We start from the raw sequence: 26718 nt of genomic DNA, 5'->3' as shown, positions 1-26718 counted from the left end.
CCCCATGACATCCCCGCTCTCCAGGAGCTGGTTGTGACGCCCTAAGCTTCTTATTCATGTCGTTAGAAACTCGTGTCGAGGGAGCAACCCAAGAAAAACGTGTCTCGGGTTTCAGTTCCCCCGGGTCACGGCTCACCTGCTTGACCCGCGTGCGACCGACAACAATCTCTTACTGCAGCCCGTGTTTGCTAACACGTAGTCAATTCTATTCTCCGCCACGTTTTCCTCAACACCGGGCCAGAGTGACCTGCATCCTTCCCAAAACCTCCGTGTTGCATGTGCAAACATGACACCGATGGCAGAAACGACTAAGACGTGAGGGTCAATCACGCGACCGGGTCACGAGGAGCATCAGTGGCACTGCAGTCGGTTGTGTAACATCACTCGCCCTGCCGCTTTTCCCCCAGATCTTTCACTCTCACTCTCTTCTGCTCGCTCGCCCGGGTTTGGGAAGTCCCTGTCTGGTGGGCCGAACCGGCTCAATCCAGCCCGGCGCTGAGAAAGAAACCAAATATTTATAGAAAAAAGGAAGAAAAAGAAAACTTCCTCCTCGTCCCTCCTCCCAAGGAGTGAGGACAGAACTACACCCCATGTGGGAGGAGACGCTGGGATTGGAACAGGCTCAAATGAATGAGAGACGATCAGACAGCCGCTCAGTGTTGATGGTCCAAATCCTAATGCCTTCTCCTATAACTGCCCGCAAACAGGACTTTTTCTTTTTCTTTTAAAGTCATTATAATCACATGCAGAGGAAAAAAAAACTTTGAATTCTTTAAAGTCTAATGACACTTTTTGTATTGATTTATTGTTTCACTTTTTAAAAAGGGAAACAATAAAAGTTGTTGATTTATTCAGAAACACGTTTCATAATGTTTGTGCTTAAGGCCTGTAAAAGCCTGGTTGCATCATGTTATTTGTGATGCACTAAAATGCTACAAAAAAAAACCTTTGGATACTTAAATGTTAAAAACAAGCATTTTAAAAGGAACCAGTTAAGGACATTCACACTGAATGAAGCAAAGGAGTCAAACTAATTACATGTTTACATCTTCAAATGCACAATTTCACATAAAAGGTTTTGTTCATGGGCCCATCTGCTGCTACACCAACATGAGCCAAAATGTCGATGATGCTGGTGTCAAACCACATCCGCGAAGCTGGCGAGTCATAACAACTGTTTTCTAAAACTAAAAAAAAAAACTAAAAAAAAACAACAAACTGGATATAAAATGTGAGGAAATACAAAAACCAACAGATTTGATAAACAGAAGATTGAATTGCCATTATGTGATATAATTTAAAATATGAACATGTTGAGTCTGATATTGTGGCCTGGACTGTTTTTAATTAGAATTCAACCGGCGTCGTCTTCATACCTGCTGCTTATTCTGTAAATGCTTTCCTGAAAACTGAGCTTTACCATAAGTGTTCGAAAAATATGATAATGTTCAAACTTCAATATGCAACTTTATCTTAATTTGTCTTTTTCACTGGCATAAATGTTATCAAGGTCATTGTAATATAGATTTTCTCAGGATTTTACAGCATTTATTTTTGAAAATACCATTGTCACATAGGAACTAATGTTGAGCATCTGTTGCACATAAGACATTATTGTGTCGAGCAGAAGAATAAAATATGCTGTGACAGAGATTTCAAACTTTTTTCTTTTTTTTAAAGTACACTCCCCCTTCACCTGTTCCAACTGTTTGATGCGTCCAGGGAGTGATAGTCCAACTTAACTATGAAAAAAAAAAAAAAATGTTCCAGGAGTGCATATACATATATACCACATATATGTGGTAAAAAAATATATATATACCACAATAATTCAGCATATACTTTAAAACGCAATCTAAACATTTACGCTGAGGGACATAGGACCAACACTTTGAGCAGTTTGAGGTTTTACAGCTGGATGATAATTCCACCAGTTGTCTTCACTATATGGGACAATTCTCACGTGAGACATTCAATTTGTCCCAGAACTATGAAAATACATAACGTAGCCTTTAAGCCTTGTCGCTAACACAATCCTCCACCACTGTGCTTAATATACACAAATACCAAACCCTATTTGTGTGCCTTGTTTTCTAGTACAACGCTCGTATATTTGTGTGTGTTTTTTTTGTTGTTTCTTTTTTTTTTTTTTTTTTTAAAGTAGCGTTACTCTACTTTTGGGCCTGGTAAAAATAGTGGTGGTGGATGTGAGGTCCCTTCAGACTCTGTTATCAGCCTGCGCTGCCGTCCCTCCCACTGCCGCAACCACAGACTGACCACACGGGCGAGCAGACACACACACACACACACACACACAAAACACACACACACACACATACACAGCAAGTGCAAGAGCAAATAATTGCACAGCGATCCAGGGCTGTGTCCAGTAAAACCCGAAGCACAAAGGAGCATATAAATTGAAGTTCACATAAAAGCAGATAGAGGGGAAGGCGGACGCGGCCAATTAGGCAAAAAGAGATCCCAATAAAGACGGGCTAAATATAAAGGGAAATAAACATTCTCCCGCTCCATATAGGCCCGCCGCTGCACAAACAACGCGAGCGTATGCACTCCAGACACCATGTCATACTTTTTCACACATGCACATGTGAGCGGGGCGTGACCGACTCGCAATTTTGTGGTGCGTGTGTGTGTGTGTGTGTGCGTCTCTGCGTCTGTGCACAAGCTGCATAACTACATCTTTGTCGGAAAGTTAACGACGGTGCATCGCAGCTCCTCCCCGGGGAGCTTTTTGTTGCTACCATCATGTCGGCAGGAGACGGTATATTTTCAGTGCAGGCAGCACATGGAGACGGGAGGGGTTTGACATTCAGCTGCCCCTTGTCATCACTCCTGCTTGTGTCTCCCCCGGGCAGTAAAATCCGAGCTGCAGTGCCTCGCAAACGGCCCCGAAAAAGGCCAAGGTCAAGTCACTTTCCTCCTCCGCACCTCAAACCGTGGAGCAAGGCTCCATTTCGATACGTGTCCTGGACGTTCTTAAACTTTATAGCCTGTTGTTCTCTGCTCACATGCAGCTTTAGTCACAAAAAATAAACAACGGCACCCACTAGTGGTCCTACAAGGAAACTACATCATTTACAGTGTTACAGACATTATTTTCAAAATGTTGCTGTATAAAAGGTGCAACTTTTAAGGAAACAAAATGCATTTTCGCTCGACACAAAGAGGGTTTTACTCTGACAGTAGTAATGAAATAAGCAGGTTAGTGATCATGAAAAAGATCTCCAAGTCGTGTAATGAACCGGACAGGTGCCTTATCTCTATTCACCATCATCATCATCATCATCATCATGTCAATCGATAAAGTTGATTAAGTTTATTAATCGAAGCTGCAAAAACGCACAACTTGGGTTCATTACATTTTTGATACAATGCAGCATTAATTTAATAAAAGTGCAGATTTACATCATCTTTCCATCAACTTCTTTGTTAGAAAACCTGAACAAGTTCACATTTTAAAGGGAATATTTCAACAGTACGCTCGTCTATACCAATGCCTCCGGCTGCCTCACTCAGTGAAGTAAATACATCAGAAGCAGCCGTTCTGTTTCAAGAACAATGTTAAAATGTTTTTGCTCAGGTGGAAATCCAGGGAGTCTTGACCAGGGAGAAAAAGATCCCTCGTTATCCCTAATAATAGTGATTGTCATCTGAAACGGATTCATCCTGGGGAACAATTAAAAAATACATAAAAAGAAGCTGCTTCTGTTTTGAGGGCCGACACCTTCCTTCACTGGACTCGGAGGGTTTTTCAGACCGCTGGCCAAAGGCAGCCTGCACAACAGCAGAGGAGAATCTAGTGAGCCAGGCGAGGCCAACGCCAGTGCTGCCAGGGAGCAGGAGGTCCTCCCAGTCCCAGGGCCTGCTCCGTCTCTTTCTCATTTCCCCCTCTGTTGTGGAAATACACAAAGGATTACATCCGTCAAGCGAGCCCTCCTCAAACCACCGCAGGCCGCAGCTTTAATACGTCTGGCTCGTACCCGGCACCGCGGGCCAGGGCTGCTGCTGGCGCGTGTCAAGAGCGGAGTCCGGTGTCGGCTCGGGTTAGTGCCGGTCTGGCCCACGGGCTTGTTAGGCTCCGTTCACATTGGATCAACAGAGCTTCGAGTTGGACGCACCCCAGATTAGATTTTTTTTTTTTTTTTTTTAAGAAAATGTGCATTTTACACAGAGAGAAGTGTGAAGTGTCCATTCAGAGAGTCGACTTCAAGTCAGCCAGGTGATCGTGAGGGTCTAATTCTGACAACAGCCAGAAAACCTGGTCTTCTTCTGTAATTGTACTGTAAAGCTCAGTCCGTTTCACAACGATGGCCGTTCCCACAGAAATGGCAGAAGCGCTGAAAATGACGCAGTTTGCATGAAGAGCCACTAGTGGGCGCTGCCGTTTGTTTTTGCCATGAAACCACAAACACACACAAAGCCACGGTGGGCATGGTTTCAAAAGCGTTTCAAACAAGTTGATGAATAGAAACAGCATTAAACTGGTTTCGATCATATCTGTAGGACAGGTTCCACTTCCTTCATGTCAATGACTCTTCAGCTCAGACTAAAGTTAATCATGGAGTTCCACAGGGTTCCGTCTTCGGACCTATACTTTTCACACAATGCTTCCTGCAGGGGAAACTATCAGGAAACACTCCATTAACTTCCATTGTTATGCAGATGATACACAACCGTGCCTGTCTATGAAACCGGATGACACTAATCAACTTCTCACAATAGAAGCTCGTCTTAGAGACACGGTGTTACTTTGAGCTCTACTGCCAGGAACCTTGGACTTATTTCTGACCAGGACTTGCCCATCAACTCCCATATTAGAGTGACTGCTGCTATTTTCCAACCAATAGAGATAAAACGGGAAATGGCACAATAATCAGCTCATCCAAATGTCTTTTAAACTAAAAATTTAAAAAACTCCACATCCTGCCTTTCCACATTTTCTATTTTCATATGAGCAATAATGTCACAAAGACAACTGAATCGCTGAATAGTTCAATTTGAACTTTAGGCTTATTGGTGCACGTTGTAGCAGTCGTCGCCTCTAATCGAGTGAAACTTGACATTCCAGATCTCCACATAAACTTCATTACATAACACTGCAGCATGTAATAGAATAAAGATCGCTCATGTTTCTCAGTCTGCAGGGGGTCCAGCATAAAACAGATATAAAGACATGAAGATACCCGGGGCCACATATTTTCACAGTGAAAATTAGATTAAGAACCTTAAGAAATTAGTGCTCACTGATGCTGCTGAACGCCTTCCAGAGTCACAACACGTGTTGTTGAGAGAGCTGGGGTATAACAAGAGAAGGGAATCACTAAAGCAGGGTTCACACTTGTGGAGCGGTCCACCGGTTTGCGTCCACTCCGGCTCAATGGGCTTCATGCTCACAGTGGCATTTCAGTCATTGAACCGCTACGTGAATAGAACAAGGCGACAGCTGTTGTGACGGAAATCCTGCAGCATTATTTCCACAACAATGCTTTGTACCGAACTGAAGGGTGCACAATGCATGTGAGCTCCACAACAACTCAGAAAATGTACGACGGATTTCAAACGGTGCCAAGAACTCCTTCAAAGATACTCACGAACTACAATCTGCTACAAAGACACTGCTTTTAAAGTCTCTATGGTATGGTATGGTATGGTATGGTATGGTATGGTATGCTATGTTATGCTATCGTATGGTATGCTATGTTATGTTATGCTATGCTATGCTACGGTATGTATGCTATGCTATGGTATGGTATGGTATGGTATGGTATGGTATGGTATGGTATGCTGGTCCCAAACGGCTATTTCACAAACTGCTGATCGACTGTGATTTTCACATACGACAATCCAAATAAAGAGTAAACAACAACAAAGATGGGTTTACTGTTGCATTTTGAATTAGAACAACATTGAAAAATCCATTTATTTCAATGCTTCAATTAAATAAGGGGAAACTTGATCAATAGATTCATTCCACTCAGAAAATCAAGTCCCCCCTTTTTTTAATTGAATCACTGAAATGACTTTTCAATGATTTTATATATGCAGTATCTACTGGGATACTCCTTTATAGATCAGCCCACAATGATACTGGCAATACAAAATCTTGGAAAACAAGATTTGGAAAGTAAATTTCAACTCTCAAAAGGACGTCAGAAACAGGCCAACGGCCAATTTAACACGATTCACAAACATATTCCAGGAGCATCGCAAAGTTTGGGAATCAAACCCGTCCGAACCTCCAGTACGTCCATTAATTCACTACAGTAGCTCACACTGTGGCGGGAGAACAGTGTGTGGAATCACTGATCTGACGGCAAAATAAAATACAACAAATATAAGCTCATAGTATCACGGTTCGTCATCGCCCGACTCATCTGTGGGGAACAACTGGAAGAAAACAAAAGCTCCCTGGATGGAGACATGCTTCATGTGTCTTTAACTGTGAGTCAGCACAAGCGGGTCTCGGGAGCCGTGACGGTTCCCAGCCCCACACCGGGCCGGCTCACTGTTGTTTCTTTCACAATAACAAAGGAAGTCATTTCTCCCTCGAGCACAAACATCTGCTACCTGTTACCCAAAAAAACCCACGCAGTGAAGTGTATTAACATACATTAGGACAGATCCCCAGGCTCAACACAATGTCCTCATCAGCCCAGTGTAAACACAATGCCGGCGTACAGGAGCGCACACACACGGGCACGGCGGGGTGCACGCCGTAATCCAAACACTCGTTCCTTTTCTCTCCAGCTCAAGTCTAAACATCTTGCCTCCTCGCCGAGCGCAGGACCTTCCTCACACACACACACACACACACACACACACACACACACACACACACACACACACACACACACACACACACACACACACACACACACACACACACACACACACACACACACACACACACACACACACACGCTGCACGGTTGAATCTCAGCCACCATCGGTGACTGTGTGAGCGACGCTCTCCAATCATCGGGGGAAGAGACTTCTATCTTTGTCTCCCTAAGTTTAGAGCACTTCACCTGCATGCACTTCTGCAAGGACACCCCCCCACCACACCCCCCCTCCCCACGGCCAAATGCTTCTGGCATATCGGCGTCTATCATCCAGCCAGCGCTCGCAGCCGCCTACCTGCACAGCTGCTATCTCTAGACTGGATCTGACAGATATAGGTATTAGGAGAGCGTCAGCTCACTGGACCACCATTCGCTTTTCAGAAAACTGTGAAAGAACAAACTTGACTTAGCGTTAACTGAACAGGATGCTTATTGTTTGCAGCAAGTCAAGGCATCCAGAACCCCTGCTGAGGTTTAACACTAGTTTTCTGATGCGACTGGGATTAATATCCGAGTCGCCAAAACTCTATGTCAAGATTTGTCCTGACGCTTTACCTGGAAGATGTGAAACAGTTTCATTTATAGTCTGGATTATCATTGAAATTTGCATTAAAAAAAAAAAACTTTCATTATCGATTGCTAACCTCTTGAGGACAGATATCACAGCTGATGGAAGTTCTGCTTCGGCAACAAAAGCTGTCAATACAAGTACAAGAGTATCTGAGACTATCTACTGACGGCAACATTAAACTCATAAGATCTATTGTTAAAAACCAAACCTTAATCGTTTTCATCCAACAAAAGCATGCGAGTGTTTTGAACGTTGTGGCTGATTATTGGTACGGAAGTGGACCTGGGAACCAGTGAGCTGCGGGTTTCACCCCTGAAGTGGTCACAAGGCCTTCATGTGTTGGGTTCTTGAGCTAAACACTTGATCACACTTGATGCTCGCACCGACGAGAGGCACTGCTTCTTTAAATACCGCTGTTCGCCACCGCTGTAATCGAGTTCTCAGAGCGACGAAGGAAAGTATGAAGTCGCCTGCTTTATTGGCAGATGTGATGCAGGATTCCAAACAAGTTCATCAACAATCAAGGTTTATCATCAAGATATTGTTTGTATTAAGAGCCATTTGGAGCCCTGGACCAAATTCTTGAAAAACTGTTTTAATGTCGTCGGAGTACCGAGCACTTTGCTGCAGGTCGGCGCTTCAGGAATCAGATGTTGAATTAATGAAACCTTCAACATTTTCAAGTGAAAATGCGAATCTTTCATTACATTTTGGTGTCCGTTTACACGGCAACGGTCCTCAGAGCCACTAAAAACCCAGCGTTTTGAAAACGGCTCCTTTATTGAAACGCTTTGACCCAATCTCACGAAACTTTTTGAAAACACTGCATGCCCACCACGGCTGCAGTGAATAGTTCTTCCGCTGACTGACAATAACAACAACGGCGGCGTCAAGAGTGTCATGAATGCCAGTCCTATAGCTGACAGTAATAATACAGTAATAATGCAGTAATAACAGTACGACTTCCTCTTCTGTCCATACAAATGTCTGTGTATTCCCGTTGCTGATGTTTAGAGCGTATTGTTCTATGAATATATGGAGTTTCTTTACAAAAACAACCAACAGTACCGTGGCCCGGCATGACAACGACATACATTTTCAGCATTTCTGCCATTACCATGGAAACGGACGTCATTTTCAAAATCATAAAAGCCAAACTTTTGTGAAACGAAAACGCAAAATCGATGCATTTCCACTTGAATCGTTGTCCTGTAAACGGCCAGAGTGAGGTGGGTTTTATCAGGTCACTGTCATCAGGAGCTGCACCATTTTCACTGTGGTTCTGCATTCCTGCAGCGGAGGGTTTACATTAAATCCACTTTCCTCTGAGAAAACGTACAACCTGTGGCTCTGGCTGAGCCTCCAAATGAATCACATTATTTTACTGGACTTCTCACCACACTGCTTCAAAATCTGCCCTCGATACTGTTAATATGTAAATAAAAAGAGACGTGTCATCTTCTTGAACGTGAGGAAGTAGAGAAGAAAAGTCAAACAGGGGAAAGTGAAAGTGAAGAAACGGCTGGAAATGAAAGTGAAGGTCAGGAGATGCCGGGCGAACCTCGGCACACGTGGAGCGTGGCAGGGAATGGAAACGCCGTCTCCTCGTGAAATCTCCCCGAAGCCTTTAGGAGGCCCACCTCTCCTCCTCCTCCTCCTCCTCCTCCTCCTCCTCCTCCTCCTCCTCCTCCGTCCAGGCCTCCTGCCCACATCGGACCTCCCTGCAGCTCAGACCACTATCAGACCACAAGTGCTCCATCTCGCTCCGAGGAGCACGGAGGAGGTTTTCGCCTTTGTTTTGACCCCCCTCGCCCCCCCGACTCTCCGCCTGCCCCCCCCTCCCCGCCGACCCTCATCGGTGGCCTTCAATAAAAAGGGCAGGGGAAACTCCCCTTCTCCCTGTTCCGCTGCATGTGTTGATATTACCGGCAGACTGTTTGGTTGTGTTTGTCAGAGTGTGATGACAGAACTAAACATTGGTATTTACCCTGCGATAACCGCCTTGTCTGGACAGGCTCCGTGTGGAAACCCGGCCTGTGACTGTGTGCTCGTATAGCCGTCTCCTCATCGCCCCCAACCGTGAACGTGACTTTAAATCTGACCGGCAACTACCTCAGTCGCTGCTTTCTCATGTTTTACTTTACAAAGTAAAAAAAAATAAATAAAAAAAAAAAGACAATCAAAATCCCAATGTCAGGAGTTTGGCTTTAAAATAAGGACGCATGCCAAATACAAACAAATACCGAATACACTGTGTACACTTGGCAAGTCCAACTTATTAAAGGCTGCATTGTGGAGTTATCTTGCAAACAAATGACATGTTTATTCACGTCCATTCACAAACTCACAGCACGCTTGAGGCCATGTTTACTTGCCAGAGGTCTTTTCAAACACACTGTAAACACCAGTATCGCTGCTCAGGTGTTTATTCTGCGATTTATTGCAGGAAGTCCTTGCCTTGCACTTCTCATCTTGTTGCCGTTTTTAATCTGCCGTTTCTTACCGAGGCATATTTGCTTGTATCTCTTGTGTGTGTGTAGTTGAGTGCGTACGGCTGCCGCATACCAACCCACATTCCTCCTGAGGAATAACAAACACCCTCAATAAACTGTCAACTAATTCATGCCCTGCTCGCTGCCACTGCCCCCTGCTGACCACCGGACCGGGAGCCAAACGCCTGTTTTCACAAACGTCAGCACTATTTTCATTGAGACTCACGGTGCACCCCTGTGTTTTGTTTATTACTTTTGTTTTCTTCCAAGACGTGCATTTGCAGTTTCCTCCAGCAGAGGTTATTATACAAACTGATTATTGGAGAACTATATGTTTCCTGACCGGTACTGGTCTGGATCGATCGTTAAACGTTTGTGCTTTTCACTACAAAAGCAAACAGCAGCGCCCTCTAGTGGCCCAACTTGAAAATTACTCCATTCTCAAAACGTTGCTGTGTAAACACAAAAGTGAACAAAAACACTAATTTTTTTTTTTCATTTGAAATGTCATGTAAACGGGGTCTAAGTTAAATATAATTTCAGACAGTAAGGATCCGTCCAAATGTCCAATTACGTGCATTTATTTCAGTTCAGACAACCACAACCAAATGCATTTAGGCTTCATTTTAATGAACTAATTAACTAATTAACTGCTGTCAATAATATGTTGTTGTACAAGTCATAAGTGATTGTGAAATGAATAATGCCGTTACATCAACTCCAGTTTTAGTAGACGTGTTACATGAAAAGCTGTCGATGCTAACTCAACGCAGGAAAAGCTTTAACATCTGAAGCAGACGTTTCCGGGGAATAACCTCATAGTTGCTATTTGACTAAACTCCTGTTTACTGGAGTTGAGACCATCAATGTCAGACCGTCAGTAACACTTGGCTTGAAATCCACCGTTGCTCTGATGAGGATTCAATGTTTGCTTTTCCTTCATCACAGCTAATCGCTTCTGCCTGAAAGTCATTTATCTCAACTGTTTTGTTATTTTCGATCATGAATCTTGAAAGAAGTTCTTGGGGGGGGGGGGGGGGATTTCACCGTATTTTATAGCAGGCGATATCATTAAATCTCGCTTTGTGTTGAGATTACAGTCATTTTCTCATTTAATTATTTGATTTTGAAAAGGTCATGTTTCTAAGTTTGTGTAACGACAAGTCTGACCCCCCTGCTGTTTCCTCCCACTAACAGGTGTAACCTCAGCTTCAGACTCACAAACAACACAGTTAATGCCCAATAGAGACTCTACAACAACAAAATAAAGACTTTAAAGTGCGTCTCTGGGTGATTGGAGGGGAAGCAGGCCGCAGCCAGTTCTGTCCCACACACAGGACACTGGGACGACATTAAATTGAGTCGTTGACAATGTTGCACGTGCTGTATGAGCTTTATGAACGTGTGTGTCATCAGACCTGCAGCAGCGTTCCGTGGATGTGGTTCTGCTGGACCTTGGTTCCCGGCTGTGGCGGCAGCTCCTGCAGCAACGAGTGGACGGTGCCTGGGACCTGGGTGAGCAGGACGAAGGGGACGAGGGCCCGGGCGGCCATCTCCCTGGTCCGATACACCGCAGAACGGCCGCATCTGGAGAAACAGCGGTGACGGAAGGGTGAGTGTGGAGCACGTGATGTTATGAGAACCTTTCAGCCCGAGAATTATGCAACATTATATGTGTGCGTTAATGGAGGAAGCTGTGCGCTCTCCCATTATCACAGGTCACGGTTTGTTATTCCAACTACAGAGTTTAATTTATTTCCCAGCTGCAACATTAAATTATGTAATTGCAGCGCATGTTATGACTATTAATGGTCATTATTATGTTCACTGAGGACACTGTGTGAATAAATCCACCACTTTGGGATGATGACGCATGACTTATTTGATTTGGACAGTTTGTGGTTATTTTTCTGTATTGTCTCCAGCTTTTGTTTTTTGTTTTTTTTTCTTTTCTCCCCGCTCTCTTTGTTCCAGTCTGCCTCTTCCCTCAGCAGCAAATGAACATAAACAGCTTGCAGGCCAAGAGTTGACAGATATATCTGCAAGCTCTTTTTTTTGGGAAAAAAACACAAAAACTCATTACTTAACCAACACAAGAATCTACTCCGTTATGTGTTGTCCCACACGTAGATGACTTTGTCCCACGGTCTTCTTACAATGTTCGATGGCGATACAGAAAATGTGGCGAGTCACCCGGAGTGAAACGCTAAAATTAACCTTGTTTACACACTGATAGTCTTTCGTTCTCCAGTGTCATAACACAGCCAGAGCAGACATGAGAGAAGGACACGACCAAGACGTGAATGAGATAAAGGGAGGAGGTGGCGAGGCGGTTTGGGGGGGGGGGGGGGGCGGGGGGGCAGAGGAAACTCCCACTGCTGCTGAAGGAACGATTCCAGCTCGGCAGGGTGTTTTGCTTATAAATTGATAGCTGAAGTTTTGTTTTCTGAAGCTATAATTTCACAGAACATCAGTTTTGTTGCATCTATTAAGACAATCTCCTTTGTTTATGATGATCGGTTCCACGCGGCGGTCTGCCTACTAAATACAAAGCAAGAGCTTTAATGGTTGAACGTAATCGAGAAATGTTTTCTGGTCATTTTCAGTGAAAATGTCAAAAGGCCTTCTTTAATTGTCAAAGACACGTTCATTTTTGGTTTGACCAGCCGACACCACTGCTATTATTTTAGTGTGTATATATATATATATATATATATATATATATATATATATATATGTAGTAAGATAAATGATGTGTGTTGTACCCGGGGTGTCAAACATAAAGCCCATGAGCCAAAACAGGCTCCAATCCGGCCTAACCACTAAGTAAATTGTGAAAACTTAAAAAAAAAACATTCATTTTGTAGTGCAGACAACACGGCACTGAGACCAGAGCGGAGATGTCCGTGATGCTGACAGTGACAGCGATGAGAAGTTTATTGCATTTCAGTTTGAGAGTGCTTTAACGTGGAAAACAGGGTCTTAGTTAATTGACAAACATCCTTCTGCACTCCAAAACTGTAAGTAAACTCTGGACATAGTGAGCATAGGAAATGGATCAATGGCAACATTGCCAATAAATGATAATGTGTTGCTTTTGCCAACACTAGTTTGGGTCTCCGGCCATAAAAAGATATTTAGAACCGATTTGAGACTTTAAACCCAATTCATCCTGTTGGTGTCCAGGAAACGCTCGGGGCCCAAAACTCACACTAGAGGTCAGTCAGACAAATGTGTTGTGAGGACACCCTCCTTTCTGTCCAGTCCAAAATACACGAGACCTCCCTGGGGGGTTGCCACCCTCCACCAGAAGTAGTCCTGCTCCCAGCAGCGTGGCCGCCGAGGTGCTTCGAGGTCAGCTGCTCCGACTGTCCTCACTGGACCGCTTTCTCTGAGAAACACCAAACTAAATTGGGACTTTTGAGCGAGCTGAGCAAAGCATGCCAAGAAAAGAGAAATCTTAAGGATAATGTGGGTCATGTATCCGTGACCGACATGTTTCCGGGTGGGTAGGAGGCAAGACGCCACTTCGACATACATCCACGCGGTGTCATTTTAGGTTAAAATATGGAGTGTCCACATGACCTGTATGCTGAGGACACATCGGTGATGTATATACAGGCACGTACAAGTCTGGCCAAGAAAGTGCATTTATATACACGAGGAGCAAAAGTCAAAAGAGGACAAAAGACGCGAGCTGTTCTTAGGGCCTGCTGTTGTATTGGCGTCTGCAGGCAAAACTAGAGCAAAGGTTCCAGAGAACCGCTCAACATCCACCCGTCATTTCGCGGTATGAGGGGGTGAAACAGAAGCCGGGCTGGAGTGAAGGGTGAGATACGTACATCTAAAAGGCATAAGCGTGTAGCTGTGAGAGCAACGGCCTGAGTACGAACACGAAGAGCCGCCGGGAACTGAATGAGAGGGTTGTGTGGAGCCACACATCAACTGTCTGCAAATGCTGCTCCACCTGTTGTCGCAAATGCCTCCGTCTTTCCCGCACACCTATGGTCAGACAGACACCCAGAGCTTCAGTGTCGCGCACAGACAACAGTTTGCATTCCTGATCTCTACATGCTTGTACGTGTGGATTTATGTGCACAAATGTCACACGCCTGACGATTGCAAAGTCCTGCACGGTGCTCACCCATACACCCCCCCCCCACACACACCCCCCTCCCTCCCCCACCTCTCCCAGTCCCCTCGTTTGGGGCCCATATGTTAACTATCTGTGCTAATTTGTCCCATTGAAAGTCTTTTGCGAAAGGAAATGACAGTTTGGAAGGGTGTAATTTTAGAAACAGGGGGCGTCCCCTGTGGGGTCAGTTGGCAGACTTGCTGACTGGCGTGGACGCCTCTCATCTGGGCTTCATTTAATCGAGAAGTGTTTCCTCCACAGAGGCCGGAGCGCGTCGGTTCCAACAAGGCAGATTATCGGAGTCCGTCATGCAAAAAGCGCACTGCGGGAGAGTTTGGGAGCCGACGTGGTGGCGAGATATCGCTGGCTGAACACTGCAGCTCTGTTGCTTGAGCGCCAAATCTATTTCTTTTTTTTTTTTTTTTTTTGCGAGTTGTTTAATTTGCAGTCATCATACGACCACAGTGCATGTGGAAGTTAGAAATCCCTGGAATGAAGGGCAGCGGCTGCACAAATCTGCTGGTCCGCTCAGGCGGACAGCCAACGTAATGTAAACACAATCCTGTCCACGCTGCTGTTTGTGTTTTGTGTCAGTTCGGAGTATATCTGGGCCTTCAGATGAAGAGGAATGAATGTGTTCATCGCCGCTTTGTTTTCGCCTTACTGAGTAAGATAGTGAAATGTCTGACAATAAGTCCAAATACTGAGCGGACCCACAGCACTGCAGACACGACACGTTCAAAGTCTTGACAGCTAAAAACACAAAAATATTTCACTTATTCACATTTCTGGAGATGGACTGACTGATGTCATCCTGATGTACTTGGAATGTTTGTTTTATGCGGTTGCCAGATTTGACTTAAAAAGCTCTATGAACGGTGCAGAATAATGTAGTGTGGGGGAAGTGGTGAGTCACAATCGTGTCTCCAGGGCTTCAGTCACAAATTTGACGAAGACCTTCGAGCTGCTCTGTTCTACCAGCACTGCAGGTGGTCTTCTCTTCCTTTCTATCTGGATTCAGGATAAAGTAGAAGCTAGAGTAAAAACCATCCCTAGCTATTCAGTTTAAAGTAGTCTGCAGACTGGACAACAGTTTTCAACGTCTTCCCATTTGAAGGTACATAGAAACTTCTCAGTCAGGAGCTCTTCAGCTCCGACGATGGACTAACGTCTTTCCAACTCCATTGACTTCACAAGAAACTCCGGCTTGGTCACGTGCCTGCGTCGTGATGACCTCCAACTGGCATAATTCATGCCACCTTTACATTGTGATAATAAAAAAACAAGCATTACATACTTGTGACGTACAGTAACGTATCAACTTTGATGCAACCTGATCGCGTCAGTGATTTTAAGGCAAACTGATTTCATCCTGGTAGCACAACTCAACTTAAGGATCTCCTCTACTGGTAGAGAGTCACCATGATGACACTAACCCCCCCTTTTAATATTTTAAAAGTAAAAGCATCACGAGAACCTTGAAGGACAATGTACTGTACTTTAAAAATGCCACAACAAACAAAAGCATTTTCAGAATACCCAGTTCACGTACCTGGGCCAGACCGGAGACGCCTTATGATGTAGCAGGAAGAAGACAAACCCCTCTGCACTATCGTGTTCTTTAACCGTTAATGATTGATCCCAACAGAAGAAGAGCAACAAGAAATGTTGGCTAATGTAAGCGCTCTCGGATGGACCACTTTTGAAGTAGTGAGTTAGTTTATAGGCATCACTGGGCCCTTTTAAAAAGAAAGGAGATACAACACAGAGGAGCCAGGGAACGAGGCAGACAGGGGAAGGAGAAATGCCTGGACTGGATATCATGGGATATAAATCAAAGCACAACACCAAAAGTTCGAGCTTCAAGGCAAAGGAAGAGGAATGGGAAAAGAGGAGCCCTGGATAGAGAACCTGTTGAGTAGACAAGAAATACTGGGTACATATAAAGACATCAAGGGCCGGAATGAAAGCAGCTATTAATTATTACAATCAATCTGTCAGCCCCCCCCCTTTCTGTTGTCATCATTATCGTTCACCTTGGCATCATCCACGTAGGTGTGACGCATGCGGAGGCCAGGCGGCGGGGGAATGCCGAGCATCCAGTGGGTGGGAGGGTATAAAGATAAAACTGTTATGTGGTGTGATGGCGGGCATGAGGCTCAGTCCTGCCAACGCGACGGGCGGAGCAACATTTGATCCCGGGGCAGGTTCAGATCCTTTGAGAAAGGAAAGAAGTGGCGGGGCTTGAAAGAGAGAGAGAGGGGGGGGGGGGGGTCTTTGACCTCACCAGACACATCCACACAAGCTCGGGGAAGATGGGGGCATATGGATGGGGGTAGGGGGGGGGGACGTGTCGAGAAACACGGCTGCAGCCAAAGAAGTTCAAGCTGGGCTATATTTAACCAGCATGTGGGCTACATTTGGGTGGATGCATGCGCCGCATACCTTCTCCGACAGTCACAGACTTGGCTCAACCCCCATTGACTGCAGCGACAAGAGAGTGGGCCTGAAAGGAAATACCCGGAAGATTTCACAAAATTACTCATTTGTTGAATCACAGCAAGTCCAGGAAATCAGCCCATAACTATTAACTTGCTGTTAGCTGACCGGGAGGAATTCAGGAAAACAGACGTGGCTTATCCCCCAAAACAATTATGGATAGAAATAAAACAAATAAGTGTCATTAGCCGCACATGGAGGAGTACTCAATTTTATATGGCTTTCATTAGAAGTGTCGTAAATGATGGATTTCTGATCATTTACATCCAGCGATGGTACTATATATATATATATATATATATATATATATATATATATATATATATATATATGGCTGTCGATATACACCTTATCATTTCTGGTAGAAGAGCAAGTGTGGAAAAGAGAAGCCACAATCAACTCACAGCTATACTGGAGAGATGTGGCCTTGCTTCTCTCCCTCCTGAACGACAGAACTGTGCATTTGTGTATCTGATCGTCATAGAAATGCCATTCATTTTGCTGGTCTTTCTAACTTTTTGACCAAACGTTGGTGTCAAGAGTGGATGTGGGCGCCTGATGGCATCATGAAGGTTTGTACTGAGGGGCAACAGCCGTTGACTTTCTTTGAACAGAGCATGTAACACATGAAGAAGACCATGTCTCCTCCAGATTTCCCATTCAGTCAGTGTTTCCATCCACAAAGCATCGCCAGCTGTGTTTGCTGGCATTCCAGGCTTCGCAGGAAGAAACACCTCCAGAACGGAGCTTCAGTCTGTGTACAGATTCACTGCCGACAGCAAAGAGCCACCCCTGGGTTTATTTTCTACACTTTACAACCGTGACAAAAGAAGAAAGCGGAATTGCTCTAAAACTACCCTTGGATTAACTTTTATGAGTCGAGATTGAGAGTGAAATGAAGAAATGAGGCGTTTGGTCTCGAGTTTAAGATTAGACTTTGTGGATTGCTTTCAAAAAAGCGTGCGTGCAGAATGCATGTCCCAAGTCCTGCAGGTGCACCGAGATGCACATGAGCGTTTTTTGCGATAACATTTGTTCACACTTCCATCTCAGGAATGTCAAAAATGAAGCCTGTGCCCACAGTTTCCCACTCGCCTGGAAGGTTTCCTCCCCGGTAAACAGCGAGCCGGCTCAGATAAAGCCGCTCGCAGCCGAAAACAAGAGCCGCGACACGAGACAACACAAGCGGAGACGCTCGCGCCGGAGACCGACTCGGACCGGGAGGGTGTTTTGTCTCGGCATGCGCAAACACCGAAGTCACACGAACGCGCGCAAGAACTCGGCCCTATCTCGCTCGCGTCCACGGCCAAACGTTGGGAACATGTCACGAGGATCCCGGAGCGGGAAAACCAGTCGCATTGATAAAAGATGCCTGCACATTTGTGTAAACGCTGCAGATGCACCTGCAACAACAATGCAAGAGAAGGGTGCACACTCTAGTGTTTAGACTGGCTGTGTTTTGTCTCGGCGACCCTTCGTTCTATAGTTAGAACGAGCTCTAGCGCAGAAGCAGGTTCATCTGAGGGGAGTGACTGTGTGACCTTCCTTGTTTCTCACAGAACATTCCCTTTGTTAATGTCTCCTTAACCTTTAGAAAGTCTCAAAGGAGTGCGAACACATTTAAAATACTGTACTAGTATAAATGACGATAATGCACCATTTCCTAAAATTGCATTGATTTCTTTTCGATAGTTGGTTATACCTCAATTGTTTTCTAATACAGCTGCTTGTTGGTTAGCTGTGCTAAAGCTTGGTTTGACTTCCTGTCTCACTGACTCTGGAAAACACGGCTGACGACGGACTACGATACTACAATACTGCCACCTAGCAGCCAAAGGGAGGGACTTCACAAACTGGACCAAATGATTTTGGGCTTGTTGGTGACTGAGCGTCTCTCTCGACTTCACTCATCGATTCGTCAGCTCTTTCATTCAGATCAAGAGTTAACTTACTTCTTTTCCCATCAAATTTCAGACCGACCTCTATCCCTACCATTATTCATGGCACACACTTAATGAGAACATTCTTCAGTTTTTGGGTAGCGATAGTCGGGGATTGTAATGAGAACTTAGTTGACACATCTTTGCTCTTCTCAGGCATTTTTTCCCTCAGTGGGATATCTTGGATTGACCGACTGTTGCTGAGGCAGCATTGCGCACAGATCTGACACGCTGTGTGGAAACTGGATCTGCTTTATCCAAAAAACTCCTCCGGGCAGAACAGAAGTGAGCAAATCGCCAAAAGATCATCCAAATTCTCTGAGAATCCAAACTGAAGTCATGACGAGAAGTCATGCTGTTTAGTCTCAGAAATAGATTGGCTTCCCTGAACCACTTCTTGGAAGGGGAAACAAGGACAGTGACCTTAAGGTGAGACACACCAGCATGTCAGGGTGACAGAGGATTTCAAAAACACATGACGTTTATGGAAATAAAAAGGTTTTATGTAAAGATAGAAACCAAAACTATAGAGAAACCAAAGTGAATATGAATCATTCTAAGAAAGTCATCAGACCTGAGTGTAAGATATCAACATTTAAAACATTATCGAGCTGTAACCTGGAAAATATGCAAACGTGAGCCAAGTATGCGTTAATAAAGACATCCGATACTGTTGAATGACTCCAGTGTTTCAGTTTATGCACTGTTATGAATAGGAGCGCTTTTATAAATGGCGTACTAGTCACTTAGTGCTCATATGCTAATCCAGAATAGTTACGAATGGAAAACGGACTTTCACCACCTCCTGCTTTGTGGTGCCATTCACACTGCAGATGTGGCAGCCGGTGCTGCCGGGCATGGACACGTTTCCCGGACTTACACCTACCTCATAATGAAGGGCATGAAAGGTGCGAGCCCCAGAGGCGAGGAAGAGCCGTCCATGGGTGACGGGTAGAGTCGACTGAGCACCAGCAGCAGCAGGAACAGGCTGGGGTGGAGCTTCACCTGACCACTGTCGCTGAACACACACACACACACACACACACACACACACACACACACACACACACACACACACACACACACACACACAAAACCAAGCTGTCAGATTCCACCAATGCATCATTAAAACAACCTAAAATGTGCCGTTTTCGCGTGCGTAACATTGAATAAAGGAGCCTTTCAAGCGAATGTGCTTGATGATGTTCCCAGAATGGTGGTGCGGCAGGTTTCTGGGACAGGCGGAGGTGTTTATGACTGTTTGCAAAGGCCACACTTACAGGAGGGACAAGACGCCCAATGTTATAAGAGGTGGCAAGGTGTCATAATCATAGTGTGACACGCATGCAGAGCATGAAGGCGACTGAGTGATTAACAAAGCTGAGCATGCAGGAGGGAGGGCACAGGGGACAAATCCACTGGTCATGACCATGGCTTTAAAAATAAAAGAAAGTTAAAAAAAATTAAAATAAGTCGGTGACATTTGATTTCCCTAAGAAAATACACATCTCGGTAGTTTTACATCACTGGAGCGACAGCCTGTTTTGGGTTATTTCTCAAACGCACGTCAACATAAACAATTCACTCGTTTTCATTGGCGTTTGAAGTCTTTTGTTGTCGTCATCCTGGTTAACCATCGGACGATGGTGCGCTTGTGGTCATAAAGGCCAGCAACAATACTCATGTGGGATAAATGTGGTTCAATTACTACCAAGAGTCCAAACGTCTTTGAAGAAACTCTCACCTACATCTTTACGAGGAGCAGCAGCAGCCTGAGTCGTTGACGAAAGGCTTTCCGTGTCGATTCCACCGACTGCTCAGCCGACTATCTGAATGTGGCGGCTGAATAGGCATTTCCGCCCAGGGAACCGACGCTTACTGGGTATTTTCTCTTTTTCAGGCCATTCCCTGGAACCCCGAGAGATGATTGGGTGCCAAAATCCCAGTAGATCAGCAGTTTGTGAAATACTCAGATCAGCCTCTCTCACACCAACAACTATACAATGTTCAGTCACTTCTTTCTCCATCATTCTAATGCTCAGTTGGAACTTCAGCCTCGAATTTTCACTGAGTCGCCCCCAATGTTAGAAACATGTCCAATTTCTCACTTGATATATTTTCAGATGAAAAGTCAATATTGTCAAGAGTTCATTATTAAGGTGCTTAAATGTGTTTACGGTGCAAGTTAAGAGAAGAATGAGCCAAAAGTAAGTCTCTGTAGCAGGGATGCACTGATCATAATACTGATAATAATACTGATCATAATACTCAGACTCGCAACAGATCCCCATTATAGGCTCAGGAGTACTACCTGACGACAGAACATCTGAGTTTTGGAGATCCTTTAGTAATAATGAGAATGACAAAAGTAAGAGACGGTAAATTATATTCTGCCAAAACATCAAGAGAAGGTGAAAGCTCGTTGATCTGACACCAGCAACTTAATCAACAGAGACATTCGCAGCAGCAGAGTGAGCCCCATGTCGCTCATTAACTCGAGCTACACGCGAAAGAGTTTAGGGGGTTCAGGAACCTTCCAGCTATAAATGGTTCTGGTGCGAAACTCAAGAGTGTGGATTTTCTTCACTCGTGCCGAAACGCGTCGTTCAGAGCACGGCACCAACTTTCTCACTCGCGTTGTCCCACAGTTGAACACAAAAGCTGCCTGGACCAGATAATAACGCTCCAGACACGCCACACGGAGCAGGTATGTGAAGAAGTTTGGAGTTATTTGGTGGATTCAACTCAGACACACCTGCAGCGGCTTGGTAAAAGTCCGGCAGCAAGAACTCTTGGACAAAACGTCATCAACACACAAATTACGCCTCTTTCCCATCGGCCTGAGCTCGACAATATACTACAATCTCATTTTGGTCAAAAACCAGTGTCTTTGGAGAATCAATATTATTCTCTAGGAGTTATGAGAAATACTATTTTAACTGACCATTATGTAAATAATGTTCATCTTTGTGTGAGAGAGGGAGTTTATTTGTAAGCCCAGTCTGTTCCTATGTGACTCTTTGAGGGGCTCCTGGCCTCTGATTGGTTGGCCACCCCCGATCCACAGCCTGCCGTACCTACGCACTCCCTGAGGTTTACTCTCAACAAAGTGGTATCGGTGCATCCCTGTAACATTTACGGCCTTGTATTATAACTGGTATGTGTCAATGTTTCGACCTAACAAGATTTCCTCTCAAGAAAAGAGTCCCGGTGTGAAACCTTAACACCTGCCCCGAAGCTTTGATCACAAATCGTATGCTGTGTTTACATACTCACGCCGAAACATCGTCTGCGTCTACATTATAGATTATTCGTAAAAACTCAATTGAATATATATATCCCACAAAATGTGTGTTTAATGGCATATCATTTCATGGCCGATGGAATACTAAACAGAAAGGATGTCCAGCAGCCTGGTATTTGGCGGTCGGGCTGTTCCGCCTCATCTCTGAGCTGCGGTCGGCCGCGGCGCAGCGTAAGTATGTTTGTCCCCGCTACCTGTCCGAACGCCCGAGAAGAACAATGGCATGGTTGTAGCTCGGCTCTGGTGACTGCCGGATGAAACCGCAGCTAATTGGAGCGGCGGAGCCAAACAGAACTGGCCCAGATTCTCTTTGCGGTCTGAAACCCACCCACGCTCCCATACACAGTCATCTCCTCGGCCGCCCTTGAACTGCTGCTTTTCACCTCCCTGTTTTCCCTCCATCCCGCTGAGTCAGAATGGAAACTGCGCATCTCTGCCAGCAAGTTTCACAATTTCACTCTGACACATACTTGCAGTGAAAGAAACACAGAAAAAAGAATCGGGATATATATATATATACAAAAAAAAAAGGAAACCGGATTGGTACTCCAACTGCAAATTACGGCAGTGATTCACTCAATGGATATCTGTTATCTCATAAAATTGAGCCACAAGCTTTTTTTCCCCCTTCCTGTCCTGCTGTCATCCTTTGGCAGAGCGGGATTGTTGTGGGAGGAACACGGCTTTACGACGCAGGGAGCGCTTTGTGGTCGAGCGCTGTGAAGGGCTGTACGGTCTCTCAGCGCCGTGTCCTGCGGGGGGGGGGGTGTCGCCCCCCCCCCCCCCCCCCCCCCCCAGGCAGAGCTGAGACGGAACAACAAAACCCGGCCGAAAAACAACGTGTGCTTTTCATTACGCCGGCCGTCCGCCGGGACCTGCCGCAGATCGACGAGATGGGGAAACGTAATAGCGCGGCAATCAGTAAACGGTCTGACGTGTTGAATGTCACGGTTCAGCGGAGCGGGACAGGATGTGATGTCACAGGCGAGGGCGAGCAGAGATATTGTTGGGACACAGCTGGAGGCAGAAACATCTGACAGGATGAAAGAAAACTCTTTGGCATTTAAACGCACTTCCATAAACGTGTCTCTCGCCTCCTCAGTCATCCCCGGAATCGGACCAAAGACTTGTTTTTGTTTCGTCTCCTTTGTGAGAGAGCTGGAAACGCCACAGCGGACCTTTAGCGTCTCCAGTCTTTTGTTCAAAGGCAGAAATTTTTTTTTAAAAACAACCCTGAGAAGCTCTGAACTAAACTCCAGCTTTAACTGACCTTTTATTTCCCTTCCAGACAAATAAATCACTGGCCGTGTTTAGAAAATTACTTGAAATATGATACAAAAACTGTTTTCTTTGGAAGGGGAGGCCGGGGCAGATAAGGCAGAGCGCCGCGGCGAATGGCAGCAGCCTGAAACGCGGGCGCTGACCTGAAATAGTTTCACAGATAAACCTGGTCGAGTTTTGCCACAGCGAGATAAAAACGCTTGGAATCCGAAGCAACTGGCGCTACGAATGTGAGCCGGGACCCCAATCACATTATTCTAAAGAACAAATTGAGTGTGTTGGGAGTACGAGCACATGACACGGAGGCTGGATGGACTTTATGTCCATGTCGGGACACCGAAAACAAATAAAATGTCCCAAGTGAACAATACACCAGGGGAGAGCAATAACGATTCAGATAAAGGCGCTTGTACAAAATGTGTTGGCAATAAGTACGTCTGTCTCCAAACTGCAAGACATAAATGCAGTTTGTGACGGAGACTTTTTATCGTGATCGATCAGTGCATATTATCCATGTTTAAATCACAACGCACAGCTGCAGCAGCTCAAAAGAACTAAACAGGGTCGCAAAAATACCCAAAAATAAAAAAACTAAAATTTGTTTAGATCCACTATTGCAGCATGATGCCAATGTTATTCACTGTATTTTCTGGAGAATAAGTCTCTGTTTACATGATAACTTTTTGAAAACGAAGGTTTTTTTTACATGGAAATAATGAAAATGATGTACGTAAACATGCCAGGCCACTAGTGGGTGCTGTTGGTTGTTTTGTTTTTGTTTTTGTTTTTGTTTTGCATTGAAAGCCTGTAGTTATGTAACAATGGCACAATATGTAATAATGTAATAACTATTCAAGTCACACAACAATGCCTTATTTTGTAATAATCTGGCGCATTTTGAAATAAAATACTTTGCCACAATTTGTAACTAAATAAAATGTATTACATTATTACATATTGTACTATTATTACATAACCCCCCCACACCACACACACACACACACACACACACACACACACACACACACACACACACACACACACACACACACACACACACACACACACACAGTCACGAGAATAGTGTGAAACGTGGGGAAAAAGATCGCTGATTGTTTTTCCAGTGCGACTCTCCAGTTTTCCAGTGCTTCGGGAATCTTTGGAATTTTAGAGATGCTGAAATGTGCGAAATTTAAATCCTGGAAATGCATGTTTTTTTATGAGCATAATGGTAAATTTCCTTCAGAAAGGTATTGACAAAGTATTAGAGATGTTACATCAACAAATAAAATTGGGTCTTAATTATTTTCACGCAGTCACCCTCCTAAAGTTTTAGTTTTAGTCGTTTTCTACTTGTAATCCATTACTAAGATGTTTGTAGCTAAAAGCAGCGGCATCACAGCAACACATTCGTTTGAAAGAGGTCAAACTGACAACATGTGCTGCGCTATTATTTCCAGTTGAATGTGGAACTGAGAAAACTAACTACAGGCTGATGCCACATGAGAAGACGGCTTAAGCCATCAAAAGGCGGCGTTATCTCGGATGTCCATTGAACTTCACGACAGCTTCAAATCTTGTCTCGTCTTTCGACGGTAAACAGTCATTGCAGATGATCCGACTTAAAAATGTGTTTGCGCGGCTAATTACTAACAGCAAAGAGGCAAAAATACTGAAAGTGGCATGAAAGACGACACCAGCGGCCAAAACACCAAGCACACACAGAGGCATTATGAGCTCAGACTTCATGTGCTTTAAATTCAAAAGTTATCCCAGTCGTCACTGTCTCTACCGGTACATGTCGTCAGACATCATCTGGTGCAGATGGAGCCTCTGTGAGGGCGGCAGGTAAAGACCCTGACCTTTGACCCGGGTTGCTGCTCGTGTTTTGCCGGGTGGTTCTTATTGTACATCACGTATATGCACGGCGTCATATATGTAACAGTATACACTCATCGAAGCAACGTGGATTTCTTCTTCTCCCTCTCTCCCTCCAGTGTATATTTTGTTACACGTGTCTTGTCGCTCTGGACGACGGGATCCTGGATGGATGTTACACGTGTTTGTGTATCGTGTTGCTCAGTCAACAATTCTCTTCTGTAATCGATATTTTTTTGTCACATAATGCAAAGTAGAGACAATCTACCAATATTAAAGTTAATGTTAATGATGGGTAGGTAAGTTTTTTTGTTGGTTTTTTTTACTAGATTTGTCTTTCTGAATTTAGAATTTGTTGTCAAGCTGTTTTGATTCTGATGGCGGCTTTTAAACTGAACCCTCACTTGATTGTTATATTAAAAAAATCTATAAATGAAAGATATGAGAATCATTAATGCCAATAATGCAATAAAATAGTATGTTTTTTTATGACTATGACTAAAAGTGCTGTATCTTCTGTGACCGAGCCAAAAAAAGATTTTATTCATTTATTTTAATATAATGCATCATCTTTTCAAAGGATTTTTTTTAATGCTACTTCAATAATCTAATAATTCATCACATTATTGGCTATTAAAATACAAGTTTTATTACATTGAAAAGGGCCAAAGGTATTACACCAAGCTCTGACATGCACGATGTTTCACCCGATATTGAAATCGTAAGTCTTTTACATTAAAATCATTAAACTCTTTCCACTTGCTGTATATGAACATTTGGGCTCAGTTAAGACTTTTTTTTTTTTTTTTAAGCTCATGTATTTTAAACAACATATTTCTATAAGAGCGGAAAATTAGGGCGTAGTAAAGCCAGGGATCATCTCAAATGTGCAGCTCTAACATATAATGCAACGGATTTCATGCTCGTCTCGATGGGACCATAATCATGGCAACAGAAAAAAAAAAAAAAAAAAGAAGCCGACTCAAACTCCCTTCTCTCACTGCCGCTGTAAACCAGGATGTCAATCACTGCTTTGACTCCACACATCCAGCAGATTCCCCGTCTTTCTCTCAAGGACGGATTACATAATGCAGGCAGTATATAAGTGGATTGAAAAGTAGGACTTTACGGAGCTCCGCATGTGATTTCTGCGGCGTTTCTTATAGCGCGGCCTATTCTGGAGGCCTCGCACGAGAAGTTGTGCCTGTCTGCTGGAAACCACGAACAGCAGCTCTTCGCCCCTCCTGTCCTGCTGTGAGCGACGACGCTATGGTGCGGTCGGTCTGTTTGGGTGGCGAGGTATACTGAAATGATGTGTGTGGAGGAAGAGTGGGGGGAGGGGGGGGGGGGTTTGGGGGGGGGGGAGTCAGACGGCCAGAGATCTGGTTCCGTGGGAAATCTGCGAATGTTTTAACAAGGGTCGAAGGGAGTGCGGGGAATTGTGAAAGAGCTGGTTTGTGAAGAAAAAAAAAAGCTCTCAATTAATTGGATCCACATTAAGATAAGGCCGCCCGGGGAGCCGCCGGGCCGCTCAGATGCTTCAGAAGAAAAATAAAGGGAGTTTTGGGCTGAGCTGACAGAGTTAAGGCCAATGAACCTCCGTGGACTCGACTCTCAACTCCCAAAAAAACTCAACTAATTCTCTGCGAGACATGGACTTTATTAGGTCGTAAAGGTTTGAGCAAACAGGCCGTCAGATGAGCCGGAGATAAAGGGAAAGAAAAAGGGGGCTCACGTGAGAACTCAGGCCAC

At 44.6% G+C, this 26718-nt stretch overlaps 1 protein-coding gene across 1 annotated transcript in view; it reads right to left on the bottom strand.

The window, feature by feature from the left end:
- thada (THADA armadillo repeat containing) overlaps positions 1–26718 on the bottom strand; it is a gene marked incomplete at its 5' end in the record, with an annotated part of 108951 nt that overhangs the window by 44816 nt on the left and 37417 nt on the right. Inside the window, 2 exon segments of the mRNA XM_080507551.1 lie at positions 11348–11516; positions 19390–19521. Of these exon segments, the coding sequence (XP_080363677.1) occupies positions 11348–11516; positions 19390–19521 (301 nt within the window).

This window comes from Blennius ocellaris, assembly GCF_963422515.1.
Source record: "Blennius ocellaris genome assembly, chromosome: 13".
NCBI classification, from domain to species: domain Eukaryota; kingdom Metazoa; phylum Chordata; class Actinopteri; order Blenniiformes; family Blenniidae; genus Blennius; species Blennius ocellaris.
The sequence above is the reverse complement of the archived record's forward strand: the minus strand, read 5'-3'. Positions and strand labels throughout refer to the sequence as shown.